The 15,115-nt window shown below is 44.4% G+C and overlaps 1 protein-coding gene across 1 annotated transcript in view; it reads left to right on the top strand.

The window, feature by feature from the left end:
- ACVR2B (activin A receptor type 2B) overlaps nucleotides 1-15,115 on the top strand; it is a 159,348-nt gene that overhangs the window by 132,203 nt on the left and 12,030 nt on the right. The window contains 9 exon segments of the mRNA XM_065582703.1: nucleotides 2,285-2,394; nucleotides 3,416-3,567; nucleotides 4,563-4,575; nucleotides 4,578-4,628; nucleotides 4,631-4,731; nucleotides 5,665-5,692; nucleotides 5,695-5,808; nucleotides 6,699-6,835; nucleotides 6,837-6,871. Coding sequence (XP_065438775.1) covers nucleotides 2,285-2,394; nucleotides 3,416-3,567; nucleotides 4,563-4,575; nucleotides 4,578-4,628; nucleotides 4,631-4,731; nucleotides 5,665-5,692; nucleotides 5,695-5,808; nucleotides 6,699-6,835; nucleotides 6,837-6,871 — 741 coding nt within the window.

Here is a 15,115-nt window from a genome sequence, read left to right as displayed (position 1 = left end):
TACTCGATCATAAGCCGGTTCGTTTATAAGCCAACCCCTCCAAGATGGATAAGTAAAAATAGAAAAAATATATAACCCATTCATAAACTGACCCTATAATTCAGGGGTCAGCAAACTTTGGCTACCGGGCCATCAGGATAAGCTGCTGATGGGCCGAGATGGTTTGTTTACCTCGAGTGTCCACAGGCACAGAGGTAAACCTAAGTAAACAAAGTGTCCCGGCACACCAGCTGTTTACCCTGACGGGCCGGGACAGCAACTGGTGGGGAAATGTTGTGCGGGGGGGAGCTGGGGGTCAGAGAGTAACTCCTGTGACCACCCCTCACGTGACCCCACCCCTAGCCCGGGACCCACACACACTCCCCATCCCATCCCTTCCCACCTTATCTGGGGAGGGCCAGGGGAAGATGTGTCTGGCCTGGCTGGAGCTGCTCCGGCGGGCTGGGCGGGGCGGCTCGGCTGCAGCCTGCCAGCCCCGGAGCTGCAGCTGCTTCCGAGGCTGGGGGGAGAGCAGCGTGGCCAGAAGCAGAGAGACTCTGGCCCCACCTCTTCCCTTCTGGCTCTGTTGGCTGTGCTGCCTCTCCTTGCTCCCTCTGTTGGGGGGAGGGGCTGTGTCCCACCTGTCCCTCTCTATACCCGTTCATAAGCCGACGCCCTTCTCTGGTGCTTCCCTTTTTTACTAAAAAAAATTTGGCTTATGAACAAGTATATACGGTAGTTAGATACAGTGACTGCAAAGGTGCGGCTGGCTCAAGGAGGGTTTCTGGTCTCCTTCCTGTTTAAATGTAATAATTTTTATCCAGTGTTGCTGAGTTACAAGGTTTAAAGTTAGATGTGAAGAACAAAATACCAAAGTATAGTCTGGTGAGCTGAAGTGCCTGGATAATATGCCTTTAAGGGCTTTGAAATTCATGGGGATCAGAATGTTGCTAATGAATTGAAGCTGAGCAGCCTTAAAATATGTCCCCCTTCCAAAAATATTATGTTAAAAGAACTTTCTTTATTTGCAAAGTCAAGCAGTCAAAAGTTAGGAAATGCCAGAATTTAGGTTGCCCGTGCAACATTAATTTGGTCCACTTCTGCATATTAATTACAATACAATCTTCAATTACATGATCATGTACTGTTTTTCCCCCCATGTGATCCCTGTCTCAGTCAGTGCACAGAACAGAGAGCGCTCAGGGAATGGAGCAGCTGTTTGGTATTTTAATGCTTATCATTCAGTTAGAGATCACAGCCTTATTTATTACACACCGTCCAAAGCCTGCAGTGAATATGGAATTTTGTTTCTTCATGGTCTTTTCTAGGATGCTTGCCACTATGGTATGAGTGCCACACAAACATTAGTGAATTTATCTCCACTGCAAGATCAGAAAATGTTCTCCTCCCCGTTGTACTGCTGGCAAACTAAGACAAAGAGACTGCCTGAGGCCATGCTGTGAATCGGTGGCAGAGCCAGAATTAGACTCAGGGCTGCCTGACTCTCAACCTTGTACTCATTGCTCTATATCACGTTGCTTTACTGACATGTTGAGAATCCACAGCTCCCATTGGCTTTAGCTGGAGTTGTGAGTGCTCAGCCCTTCTGTAGATCAGCCTTCAGGTGTCTCAAGTTGGGCACCCAGAAAATGGCGAACACCTAAGTAGTGGCCACCTGCCCACATTTTAATTAAAGTGACTTATTCAGTATCATATAAAAGCTCTATGACAGAGACAGGGGTAGTACCGAGTTCTCCTGTGCAGTATTCACCTGCCTTAGCCACAAGACCATCCTTTTTCTTCCTGCAATCCCCTACTTTAGTCTGTACACACCTTCTAACTGCTAGAGCAAATCAGACAAGAGTCCTCAGCCTCATTCACTACACAACAGCCCAGTTCTTTCCCTGAGTATTGTCCATCCAGTGCATTGAAGGAGGCAAAGGACCGGTGAGGAAAAAAGTGTGATTAAAGATATAGGAAGAGAGAAGGAAGTGCACACTGACTGTCTGCCAAAAGTCCTGGAATGTTCACTCTTACCTGGGTTTAATTTACTCTTTTGTACACTCATGTACAAGGGCTGCAAACTAGAATTCTACAGCAAAGTCTCATTCTTGGTTATTCCATTAAAAAAAAAAAAAAAAAAAAGCTTTCTAGCTTAAGAGACTATAGGTCTGCAGAATGCAACAGAAGGAGGAGAAAAACAGAAACTTCACTGCAGCCAAATTCTTCACTTCCTAGGACAGTATAAAGCAATTCACTAATTTTTCCCCCTCTTCCCTGTTCCTCTTGCCCGTTCCTGATACAGGCAAGAATGTGTAGCCACAGAAGAGAACCCCCAAGTGTTTTTCTGCTGCTGTGAGGGGAACTATTGCAATGAGAAATTTACGCACTTACCTGAAGTAACTGGTCCAGAAGGTAAGTGACTCATTTGCAGGGGGGGGGGGGGGGGAGCGGAACTGTCCCTCTTAACTAACTTCCAGTATATTTTGCTGACTGAGGAGATGAGAAAGGAATGTTTATGCAGTTGTGGATATAAGTTAAAGGGCCAAGTTCTCCTTTATGGAAAAGTATTAGGGTTTAAATTATATTTTTCTATAGATGTCTTTTAAACTATCCTATAAAATTTTAATAGAAAATATCTCTTTTCTATAGAGTGATCTCAAGGAATCTATAGAAAGCGTCTTTTTCTCTGTTGAACTGTATAGATTTTTCGGAGTAATTTCTATAGAATTTTATTACATCCGTATCAAATTTTAAGGACTTTATGAAAGTTATTAATTGTTTACATATTTTTATTACCTATTGTTATTAAAATCCCCATTCATAGCCTCATAATAATAAAATAAGCCTTTCCCTACTGATTTTTGTGTGTGTGTTTAATTTGGCAAATATTGATATTTGTCCATCCTTCATCCTTCCATGTCTCCAGTGAAGCAACATGGCTCTATTTAGGCTTCCCATTCTTTGTTCATCAGCTTTACTGATGTAATGGGGAATTAGTACTACTGTGGAGACACTACGTTTGCTGATGGCTTCTGCAGTATTGTACTTTAAACTGACATCATATTGCCATGGCTGGAAAACCTTTCTCTTTGTTAGATAATGGCAGTGGTGGGTAAGGGTTTTTGCCATCTGTGCCCACGTAACATCTTTTGGGGTTAACAGCAGGCAAGCATGTAAACTTAGAAACTCCAGCAAGCAATTTTCTACTTCACTTGGGTCCGTGGAACTTTTTTGGGGAAGTTCTAATGCGGTACTTTAGAGCATGGATGGCTAGATCTTTATTAATAAATTGCTCATTACAAGAGCATGAGAGTCACACAGGCAAAGGAGTTGGGGGAGGGCAAATGCTTGTGTATGTCTGGAACTACAGCCACTAATCCCATTGCAGATATAAAAAATCCTGTTTCACTTACTGTTCTCCTCCCCCTTACAGTAATATATGAGCCACCACCACCAACACCCTCACTACTCAACATTCTGGTTTACTCTCTGCTTCCAATTGCTGTTCTGTCTATGGCCATTCTCTTGGCCTTCTGGATGTACCGTCACCGAAAGCCCCCCTATGGGCACGTTGACATTAATGAGGTGAGTCAGAAGCCTGATACCTTGAAAACTAAAGGGCAATAGTTGACTTTTTTTTTTTCCCCTCTTTTGTAAACTTAATTTCAGTAAGTTTACCAGGTGGTTATGAAAGTACAGAAGCTGTTCAGGTTGAGTATTTCAATCCTCTTAGATTGATTGTCCTTGGATGGCACACTATTAATTTAAGATGGCAGAACTTTCTCTTTGCTTTGTTAAATTGTTAAACAAATGTTGCAATACCATGCTGGAATTCATAATGGCTATCGTAGCACATGCTGTAAGAACCTAATTTTTTTCTATGGGAGGAAATTAAAAAAGTCGTATGGCCTAATTTTAGTTTGAGGTGCTGAACACCTTTTTATTCCTGCATGGCTAGACGGAGCCTATGCCAAATGAGCTTTTCAAACATGGAAGACAGATTTGGGTTGGAAGAGGCCAACTACTCTTCTACATGAAGCTACATTGTATTGTAAATAGCATCTTTCATACAAAGATTTGAGTTTATACAGCTGTTATTTTTATGGAAGCCTATTGTGCCTCATTGGATCAAAGACTTACTTGCTGTTCATTAGAATGGTATGAAATATTCATAATGAAGTGCAAAACTATTTGAAATTTTAGGTGTACTTTGCTATTTTGTAACAAAACTGAAGGTGGCATTTTTTTGCAGGAGATATCATTAAAGTGTAAATGTTTTCCAAGTGAAGACAGCTTTTGCATTGAAGACATGAGAAAATTCAAGCTTTTGCCATGATTTGATGCAAAAAGTAGTTTAACATTTCATATAAACCACATTTGAGGGTGGGAAACGCCACCAAATGGCAAAGTGTTTCATGCGAAAATTCTGCAAAACAAAATGTCAATTTCACACTGCTCTGCTACTAAGTCGTAACTTACTTTGAACAGTAAATTTCAGTCAGCTAAAATACGTTTTTCCCCTTGCTTCACTGTTTGACTCAGTTTGTAACCTACATCTTTATCCTTCTTTTGTTTTCTAGGATCCTGGTCCACCACCCCTTCTCCATTGGTTGGCCTTAAGCCGTTGCAATTATTGGAGATCAAAGCTAGGGGCGCTTTGGCTGTGTCTGGAAGGCTCAGCTGATGAATGACTATGTAGCAGTGAAAATCTTTCCCCATACAGGTGAGAAAAGTTTCAAGGACCTCCATGTGCCTTTCAGTATGTTTAGCTCATTAGCAAATGCCACCTGCAGCAGCTGCTGTTTCAAGCTGGGCAAACGATGCCGTTTTGAAATCTACAGGGCATTTTAACTTTGGTCCGAATGTTCGGAGTTGTAGAAATTCAGGGAAGGCAGCATGCAGTGTAATACCCAAAGAGTGCACAAAAGACCATGTTAATCCCAGATCTTGCATGACTGTTGCCTAGGTAAATTGAGAATCCAGACCTGAACATAAGTAATTTGCAGCTCACAAAGCCACAGTCCTAATGAAGTGAAAGACTCATTGTACAGGAACATTACTGTGCTGAGACATTGTATATTTCATTTGAACATTCAAAACGCTAAGAATTGCAAATGGAAAAACCGAAACAATCAGATATGTCCAGTTGAAGAAAAATTATTGAAAAATCTTTGTGCTCTTCCCCTAAACCCCTCTTCTTTAATCTCCTCTTCCTTGTGTTTTTCATCATGGCTTTATGGAAAGAGATTTCTATATTATCTCTCCAGACCGGACATTTACACAATCCATTCTGGTTTATGATAACCTTAACAATTACAGCTAAAATATAAATCTAGGTAGTATTTGCATAGGCTTCATTCTTTTACTTGCTTTCACAGAAATTTTGGCTACATTTTTTAATCCGTGACTTTATATTGTCGGCTTTCACTTTTTTTAAATGAGGCTATAGAGCTTTCTGAGGGCGATTTGGGGAGCGGTTAAGTACGGGAATATCTTCTCTCCCTCTGGCATGTAGACCTTGGGGAAATTGCCTAATTTTAAAGGCATCTGTACTCCTGTTTATGATGCCTGAGAATAACTTTAAGAGGAGCATCAGCAATGCATGGTGTCATGGCAGCTATTTGCTTTAAATGGGAAGGTTTATTTAGAAGTGGTCTTTGATCATGTTTCCCTCTGCTTTAGGATAAACAATCCTGGCAGAGTGAGAGAGAATCTTCAACACGCCTGGCATGAAGCACGAAAACCTTTTGCAGTTTATTGCAGCAGAGAAGCGAGGAACAAACCTGGAGATGGAGCTATGGCTGATCACAGCTTTCCATGGACAAGGTATCATATAGCCACATCTCCATTTGGGGGTTAAAGGGACTGATGCCTATTGGGGCAACTATACAGGATTTGGAATGGGTGTTTACCATTTGAACAGCCACTTCAGAATGTCATGGTCCCCTTGTAGCTATTCTAGAGCATCTCTCACTTCTCCATAGTGAGCTGAGTTTCAGTTTATTGAAAGAAAAAGGCAAAAAAAAGAAAAAAGAAACCGACCCTTGGTTTAAAGATTTCTCAGAAGAACTGTCGGCTTTAGAAAATCAGTCTGATCTGCAGGACAGGAGGAGAAGTGGAAAAGGCCAGTGTTTGCACTTGTAAGCAGTAGTAACCTTGCACCTGTGTAGGCAAACCTGAGAGATAGCATTCAGAGCTGACAGACTGTTGCAGTCCTTACTCTGCACTTTCAGACAGGCTCTGTATTTACTTAAAACTCACTGCATATCTCTGTTTCATGGTTGCTTTAGTTGTCAAATATAAAGAACATTTAAAATAAAACAAACATGCACAAATCCAGGTTTGAGCTGCAGTGTTATCCCTGTATTTAATCCAAGGTTCATGGAGTCAATCATTTCCATAGACAGCTAATAGAATGTAAGATCTTTTCTCATTTAAGGCTTTCCCCTTCTTGTATAGCTGCTCCAGTTTTTTTCTTGAGGTATCTAGACCTGGTGGAACTAATTTTTAAAGCCATTAGGTATTTTTATTTCAATGAGTCCGGGAAAGTGATAGTATTTCACCAAAATTCTTCTCTTCTTTTTTGTTTTATTCTTTGCAAGTGGATTTTTCTGTCAAATCAAAGTTCAAACTTCTCAAGCACTCATTAAAGCCATTCTCTAAACTGATGATTTGGCACAGCTGTCACTTACCAAGGTCTGTGATTAAGTTCTAAGAACTATGATGTCCCATTTCTCAGGGCTCTCTGACAGATTACCTGAAGGGGAATATTATCAGCTGGAATGAACTCTGCCATGTTGCAGAAACGATGGCCCATGGACTGTCCTACCTACACGAAGATGTCCCCTGGTGGCAAAGGGGAAGGACACAAACCTGCCATAGCACACAGGTATTGTCTTTTTGCATAACTATAGTTCTTCAGCTCGTGACCTGAAGAGCTCTGTGTAACTTAAAAGCTTGAACCTTGCACTAGCTGAAGTTGGTCCAATAAAAGGTATTACCTCGCCCACCTTGTCTCTTTCTAAAATACATGCCCGACTGGTGACAATTTTGTTGAATAGGGGAGGGAGGAGATCTTGCTTTTATGTAGTGCCTTTCATCCTAAGTATTTTGCAAAAGATAACATACGGGAATAGCCAGGTAGGTAGTCTGTGCCGCCACCACACTGCAGAGCCCCTGTAGAAGAAAGGAATGTAGGCCAAAAACATGGGGGGACAAATCCTCCACTGAAAGTGCCAGAGGCTGTTTAATGTCCAAACAGAGTAGGCAGGACCTCGATTTAGTCCTTATCCAAAGGACCTACACATTGGAATACTGCGTTCAGTTCTGGTGTCCGCAATTCAAGAAGGATGTTGATAAATTGGAGAGGGTTCAGAGGAGAGCTGCAAGAATGATTGAAGGATTGGAAAACAACCCTTATAACAATGGATTCAAAGAGCTCAATTTGTTTATCTTAACTTAGGGAAGGTTTTAAGGGGTACCCTTTGATCACAATCTGTAAGTACCTACGTGGAGAAAAGAAATTTGATCATGGAGGACTTTTCAGTCTAGGCAAAAGTATAACAAGATCCAGTGTCTGGAATTTGAATGCAGATAAATTCAGACTAGAAATAAGGTGGAAATTTTTAACAGCGAGGTTAATTAACCATTAGAATAGTTTATCAACTGTTGTGGTAGATTCTGCATCTCTGGCAATTTTAAAATCAAGATTGGATGTATTTTAAAAGATCTGCTCAAGTTGAAAGGAATTAATTCAGGGAAGTCCTGTGTTATACAGGAGGTTAGAGTAGATGATCAAAACTGGCCCTTCTGGCTTTATAATCTGAATAAACTATATGGTAGTCTGTATGTTCCGTATGTCTATTTGACTATGCAAGGATTTAAACCAGTGCTTCCAGGGAATATAATTATTTCGAACTTGATGCTTAGTCTTATCCTCTTATCCTCCCCAGCTGAGCTTTTTGTTCAGAAGGAAAGAATAAGTGAAATAGAAAATGGCTGCTGTCTATTACTCATTATTTTATAGCACTTAGCTTGCCATGAGCTGTTCAAAAGATACAAGAAGAGACGATCCCTGCCCCAAAGAGTTTACAGTACATTTTAGACATGATACAGGCTGGTGTGGCAGGGCAAATTGCGGGAGTGCAGAACGATGAGGGTTATGGCAACATTCAGATGGATACTCACTTTATACGTCTGCATGTCTTGATGGTTCTGGATAGCTAGTTCTAAAATAAAAATATAGATGGTATAGTCTTGCTTGCTCCAGGCATCATGGAATAGGTGAGTTTTCAGGAAGAATTTTTAAGTCAGGTGAAAGGCTATATACATGGAAGTCCCAGGACATACTCCTCCACCCACTGCCCTGCACTCTAGCTTGGGCTGAAACATGAAGTTCAATTGCAGTCATCTGTATTTGATTTGGTGAGACTGATTTTTACATCCAAAAAGCTTAAATCTCTGTTCTAAAAGTGTTTTCTGTTGAGTGACTGTGTGCCCGCCCCCCAAAACACGAAGAGAATTCTGAGAAATGTGATCGTGTGCAAGAGCCTGCAGCTGCATTTCAGTTGCTTGTGGGGGGAACTCTGCCTCCTTGACACTTGCCCCTGTAAAATAAATGCAGTGATTTATATGTGAAATTCCTAGGGGAGGGGCAGGGAAAAAGCCATGCAAAACTCTTGAAGCTGTGGACCATGGTAATTAGTGTCACAATAGATTTAGCAAATGATGCAGGGGAGGGGAAAAGGAAGGGAGGGAAATTCATTCCCCATGTGTAAACTTTACCATCTAAGAAGCATGTAGTTTCAGGGCAGGGGTGTATTTTACTGTCTTTCCCCTGTCTAAAAAAATAAATGTCTGAATAAATGTTTCAAGTTGGGTGATATTTTTGAATAGCACAGGACAATGCACTGTTAAAATGCTTGAATTCTCAGTTAAGTCTGAGTGAGTTACTGCCATAAAAAGCTTCAGATAACTCCTTAACACCATTGGCCTTTGGCACAAAAGGAGGATTAATGTTGTAATTATCACGATCCTTGCTTGTCAGTGCATTAGTGCCCTCTAGTGGAAATTTAAAGTAAGAGCATTGGTGTATAAATCAATGGAATCTAATGCTGCCAAATATCATTTCTTCTTTGGGCTGATCTACACTTGGGGGGGGGGGGGGGGAGAGAAATCGATCTAAGATATGCAACTTCAGCTACGAGAATAGTGTAGCTGAAGTCGACGTATCTTAGATCGATTTACCTCGGGTCCTCACGGCGCGGGATTGATGGCCGCGGCTCCCCCATAGACTCCACTTCCGCCTCTCGCTCTGGTGGAGTTCTGGAGTCGACGGGGAGAGCGTTCAGACATCAATTTATCACGTCTAGACGTTACTACCCGCTGATCCGGCGGGTAGTGAAGACGTACCCTTTGAGTAGTGTCCCTCTGGGTGCTCTGCTTCAGGTACACACGTGCCTCTCAAGCCAGTGATTGGAGATTTTCACCTAGCAGTGTCCGTTCCGCCTGCAAATGCACTCTAAGCCTCTTAATGTCAGACACCAAAGCTATATAAGGGTGCGTAGGTGAACCGCATCAGTTCCTTTTCAACCACCTTGGCCTGAGATGGAATCTTAGAGCAGTGGTTCTCAACCAGGGCTCTGGGGCCTCCTGTGGGGCCACGAGCAGGTTTCGGGAGGTTCACCAAGCAGGACCGGCGTTAGGCTTGCTGGGGCCCAGGGCAGAAAGGTGAAGTCGCGCTGTGCAGTGCTGAAGCCTGGGGCCCCGAGCCCTGCCATCTGAGCTGCTTAGCTTTTCTTTAGCCCTTCTTGCCTCCCCTTAACGCCGGCTCTGGCTTTTATATGCAGAAAAGCAGTTGTTGTGGCACAGCTGGGTGGTGGAATTTTTATAGCATGGGGGGGCGGGAAGCGCAAAAAAGGGGTTGGGAACCCCTTCCTTAGTGTGTCTGCCTTGAGTGTGCCTCGGCCTTTCTCTTTTATTCCTTAGTGTTTAGATACTTAGTCTAGTAGTTGTTAGTGTCGTTAGAGTGAGTTAGTTTGTACACGTAGTGAGAAGATGGTTTTGTTCTACTCTCCTTTTTCCCCCCAGGGAGACTTGCATTCTTGGCCTGCCATGCTTGAAATGCTGCCTCTTCCTGTAAGCGATGGCCACTCTTAAGGGTGTCCATTGCTTGGGGGTGTCCCATGTCTCCCAGAAGTGTAACTTCTGCTTGGCCCTCAACTCTAGGGCAGGGAAGAACAAGGAGCTCAAGCGGGGACTGTTCATGATAGAACGTTCTCTACATCCAGAACCAGGTCAGGAGACACCACCTCTCTCACCCCACCATATCTGTCCCTGGACAGAGCCAGTGCTACTTCTGCCTCGGGCAGACTTCCCCAAAAAGGAAGGGAAGACTTTGGAGGCTTCTGGGAAGACTCCCAAAAAGAGGAATGCGGATTCTCACTCCAAGGAATCAGCTCTAAAAAAAGATGTGGTGCTCAGCCAGGCCTCCAGTCACCATAGGTACTGTTGAAGCCAAGGACTCCTCCATTAGTACTGGCAGGGCTGTGAAGCGCTGGAGCCCCAAGGAAAAGAGACATGGCTCCAATAGGGCCCTGGTACCTTCTACCAGCACAGAGAGCAAGCATAGGGTGAGTTTGGCCCAGCTGTTGGTACTGATGCATCTGGCCCAGCGTTCATAGTACATACCAGTACATGAAACCAGTTTACCATTGTGCCCCTTAATCCAACTGTTGGTACTGATGCAGTCTGTCCAGCCACTGGTACCGGTTTGTTCAGTGCCGGACACACAACAATGCCTATCTTCCATTGCGGTGCGATTGTCAGTATTATCTGCTTCAGCAGTTGTTGCCTGAGCTACCCTGTCGGCACCGGATCCCTTCTCTAAGGAATTCCAGCACTCTAAGGACCTTTTGGTATCAGATGAACCGGAGTCCCCGCTTCTTGTGGGTACCAAATGCCTTTTGGCACTGAGACCCCAGTCTCTGGGCTACTCTCTTCTGGGGCTGCTGGACTCTGCACTGTTTAACAGGTGTCCCCCTCCCCCATGTGTAAGGGCACTGTTGGCCCCTTACTAAAACTTTGTAGGTTTCTTTGTTGGTTTGTTTTTTCTGGTGCCTTCTCGCCATACCAGGAGAGAGGGGAAGGGTCGAGGAGGAGATGGGATCCTGGGACTGACAGGGCCTCTGGCAAATCAGAGGGCTCTAGACCATGGCCAATGGGGAGTAGCCAGCACCCCAGGTCAGTACCATGGCCCAGCTGCCTGGTCAAATCAGGAAGCCCCCCAGCTCAAGTCCCTGCCTGCATGCATGCTGAGGGAGGGAGACAGCGAGAGCAGCCCCAGGCAGGTGAGGCTCTGTGGCTGTCAGCCAGCAGGCGAAGAGCCACGTAGGAGGCTGGAAGGGGCTGCCTGATGGCCCAGTGACACACGTGAGAGCCAGCGAGCGGGGGCAGGAGGGTCGTGCAAGGGGCTGGAACCCACCAGGAACAAGGTGACAGACCCAGTGGGCAGGGTCCATGGAGGGGGGAACAACAGCCAGAGGGAAGGAGGGGCCTGAAGGGAGCAGCATGGGGGGGTTCCAGACACGTTGTAAGGGAGCGAGACACCCCAGCAAAGGGGAGGAAGTTGGGATAGCAGGGGGTGGAGGGATGAGCTCTGAGAGCCCAGTAACCCACCCCCTATACTGCCCTGAGACCAGCCAGGCAGGGAGCCATGACTAGTACCGGGGGGGGGGGGGGAAGAGGAGGATCCTGGCAGCCCTTGAACCCAGGAGAAGGTAGGGTTGCCAAGTGTCCGGTTTTCGACCGGAACATCCAGTCGAAAAGGGGCCCTGGTGGCTCCAGTCAGCACTGCTAACTGGGACGTTAAAAAGTCTGATCGGCAGCACAACAGGACTAAGGCAGGCTCCCTGCCTGCCATGACTCCCGGAAGCAGCAGCATGTCCCTCCCGACTCCTATGTGTAGGGGCAGCCAGGGGGCTCCGCACGCGGCCTCGGCCCCAAGTGCCAGCTCCGGAGCTCCCATTGGCCACAGGAGCTGGCGCTTGGGATGGGGGAAGTGTGCGGGACCCCCTGGCTGCCCTACGTATACGAGCCAGAGTGGGGACATGCTGCTGCTACTGCTGCTGCTGCTGCTGGAAGCTGCTTGAGGTAAGCCCCAACCCTCTGCCCCAGCCCTGATCCCTCTCCCACCCTCTGAACCCCTCAGTCCCAGCCCAGAGCACCCTCCTACACCCCAAACCCCTCATCCCCAACCCCATACCAGAGCTCGCACCTCCAGCCAGAGCACTGGCTGTGTTGGGGAGGTCTATAATGGTGGGGTGGGGAGAAGGAAAGTTTATAGGCATTTGTGAGCCAAATGCCATTTTACCCTGGATGTGTGAGCTCTCAGCTCACAATGGTAGGGTGCTGACTTATTTAAAACTCACATTTTATTTGATAGGAGCAGATAATAAAATTAAAATTGTATTAATCTTTATTCATTGTTGCCAGTGGCTTCTGGGATATATATGGGTGTGAATGGCACTATGGAAGAAGTATTCTTCTCTTGCTGCATTCTGTTACCTACCAGCCAAGACACTCAAATGGACTGCCCCCACATCTAAATGGGAGGAGGCTAGTAGGAAGGGATTTTCAGTGGAGGTCCCTTACTCTAGAGCTTAATCCTCCCCGCCATTCCATGGTCTGACTGAATAGCTTGCTGACCATCAGGTCATGTTGCCAAGCCAGTGATTGGCTGTGCCTTAAAATCCTATTTCTTAGATCTGAGTGGGAGTCACCAGATGTTCAGTTGTTCAGAAAATCGGACTGTTTTTATTTAAACACATAAATATAGATCTTCTTGTCCTATTCTTTGACAGCCGAAAGCCTGCAGCTCTTTCCGTGGACGATTATTTTTCTTTTTGTGGGCAGCGGAGTCATTCCTTGACATTTTTGGCCACTTGGCCAGTTTGGATGTATGTTTTTAAAGTGTTTTTACCTCTTTGCATATGCGCATGGAGAATGTGATAGATGCACAATATGCCCCGAAGAGAGAGTGCGTGTATGTGTGTGGATTTATCTATGTATGCATCTAATCATTCACTTTTACTTTTTAAGATGGCGGAGCAGTGTATTATTGTGGTTTTGTGAGTCTGTCATAAATTAACTCCTCTGCCAAATGGAGTCGTAGTTCAGTGAGGGAGAACCAGGCAAGCACAGCTTTGCTTAAGCAATTAAGCACTCTTTAAATTTTGTTGTGAATATGCTATAACAACAAATCCTACACTGCAGAAATGTCTCCAATAACTGCTTTACTGGACAGTGGGCTAAATGACTTCCCCCACCTTAATCACCTAGCTAGACTCTCCCGAACTAGAACATGCAGCTTTGTGTGGCTGTGGTAAGGAAGTTTCCTTTCTCAGGAGGTTGAGACTTGGGGGTTGAGCAGCTCAACCTGCCTTTGGATGTGGCCTTATGACACCCAGAAATGCAGAAGGCCCCTCTGTCTGGTCCAGTGATTCCTGCCTTCCCAAAGTATTTTGACAGATCATTTTTAGTTTAAAACAATTGTATCTGACCTCATTAATTATGTTGTGCAGGCTAGCAGTGTCCTGCATTCAGCAAGGTCACTGAGTGAACTGAAAGAATATAGGAAAATTATAATGCCGTGCATACAGGGCATTGCCATCTGCTGTCTAAGGTTTGTATCTTAATTATATTCACAAACATCTCTTTTCTGATGAAAATGTGGAAAGGCCAGGGTGTGCGATTTTTCTTGTTAGGTCTTCTACTCACATTCTGACTATAAGACTAAGGTAAGGACGTGGCTTTGAGGGGCTTGTGGATGAAACTCTGCTCAACCCATAATAAACCACTACAAAGGGAATTTGGACTCTGTCAATGACATAGTACAGTCAATATCTCTAGGATAGTGCTGGTCCAGGAGCTCAAAAGTTCAATATAATAGATCTCTGTCACACAAAACGATTGAAGCCTGTAGAAAGAGTGAGCTGAACTCAGCTCACATCAGCTTGTTTCCAAGGAGGCCTTGTTTTGTAAAGGGCTACTACTTTAAGATGACAAACGATTATAAATATATAAATGTAACATTTGCTTCATAAATTAATGGGCATAATGAATACAGTAACTATTAAAAGGGTCTGGTATGTTTGTCGGTGATGGTGGGTTGCTTATAATAACAAACTAACAAGAAACTTGATTAAGCTCTCTTCTAATTAAAAACTCCAGTCAGACTTTACAGAAACTGCTGACTTTGAATGGAGTAAGAGACCAGTTTTCCATACTTACTTTTTAAAGCCCAATGTATACAAAATGTGTATATATAGTATGTACCAGGGAACAATCTGTAGGTAGTCCTGGCAAAACCAACTTGTAATATAACCTCTTATCACATCCAGGTGCTCTCCCCCACCCCTCAAATGCCTCTTTGAAGGAACATTGCTGAGGATGCCAGACAGAGGAGGGGTTTGCCCATTCGTATGAAACGCTAACTTTTGTATAGTGCATTTTGGTTGACCAGATGTCCCGATTTTATAGGGACAGTCCCGATATTTGGGTTTTTTTTTTTATATGGGCTCCTATTACCCCCCCCCGCCACCTGTCCCGATTTTTCACACTTGCTATGTGGTCACCCTAAATGCATGAATAGTAGAAACTTTAAACATTGGAGCTTCCGTCTTGTCTCATTTTTTTTATACCGCTGTGTATGTGCGGCATGTTGTGTGTGTGTGCGTGTGTGTGTGTGCGCGCGCGTGTATCTATAAATAATATATTATGATCCCTTTAGTTCAATCCCTGGTTTTATTTTGACATTAATTTCCCCTGTACTCCTGCTTTTTCCTTGTTTTCCTTACCCTGCTTTGATTCTTTTCTAAAATTACCCTCCCCCCGTGATTCCTTTTGCTTCTGCTGTTATTTCTCTCCTCTTTTGTTACACTGGTTCCAATATATAGTCCAAGATAATGGCCATACCTCCTACATCCTGATTGGGTGCCAGAGGAACCCTGCTTTCTCTATGGCACCATCACTATAATCCTCTCCCTCAGGTTGGGGGAAGAAAGGCTGACAGTCACACAGTCGGCCGCTAAAGGCACACAACTGCCAGATCATCAATGAAATGTGAGCAGTGGCC

This window comes from Chrysemys picta, chromosome 2 (genome assembly GCF_011386835.1).
Source record: "Chrysemys picta bellii isolate R12L10 chromosome 2, ASM1138683v2, whole genome shotgun sequence".
NCBI classification, from domain to species: domain Eukaryota; kingdom Metazoa; phylum Chordata; order Testudines; family Emydidae; genus Chrysemys; species Chrysemys picta.
Note: the sequence above shows the minus strand (reverse complement) of the source record. Positions and strands in the feature narration are given on the sequence as shown.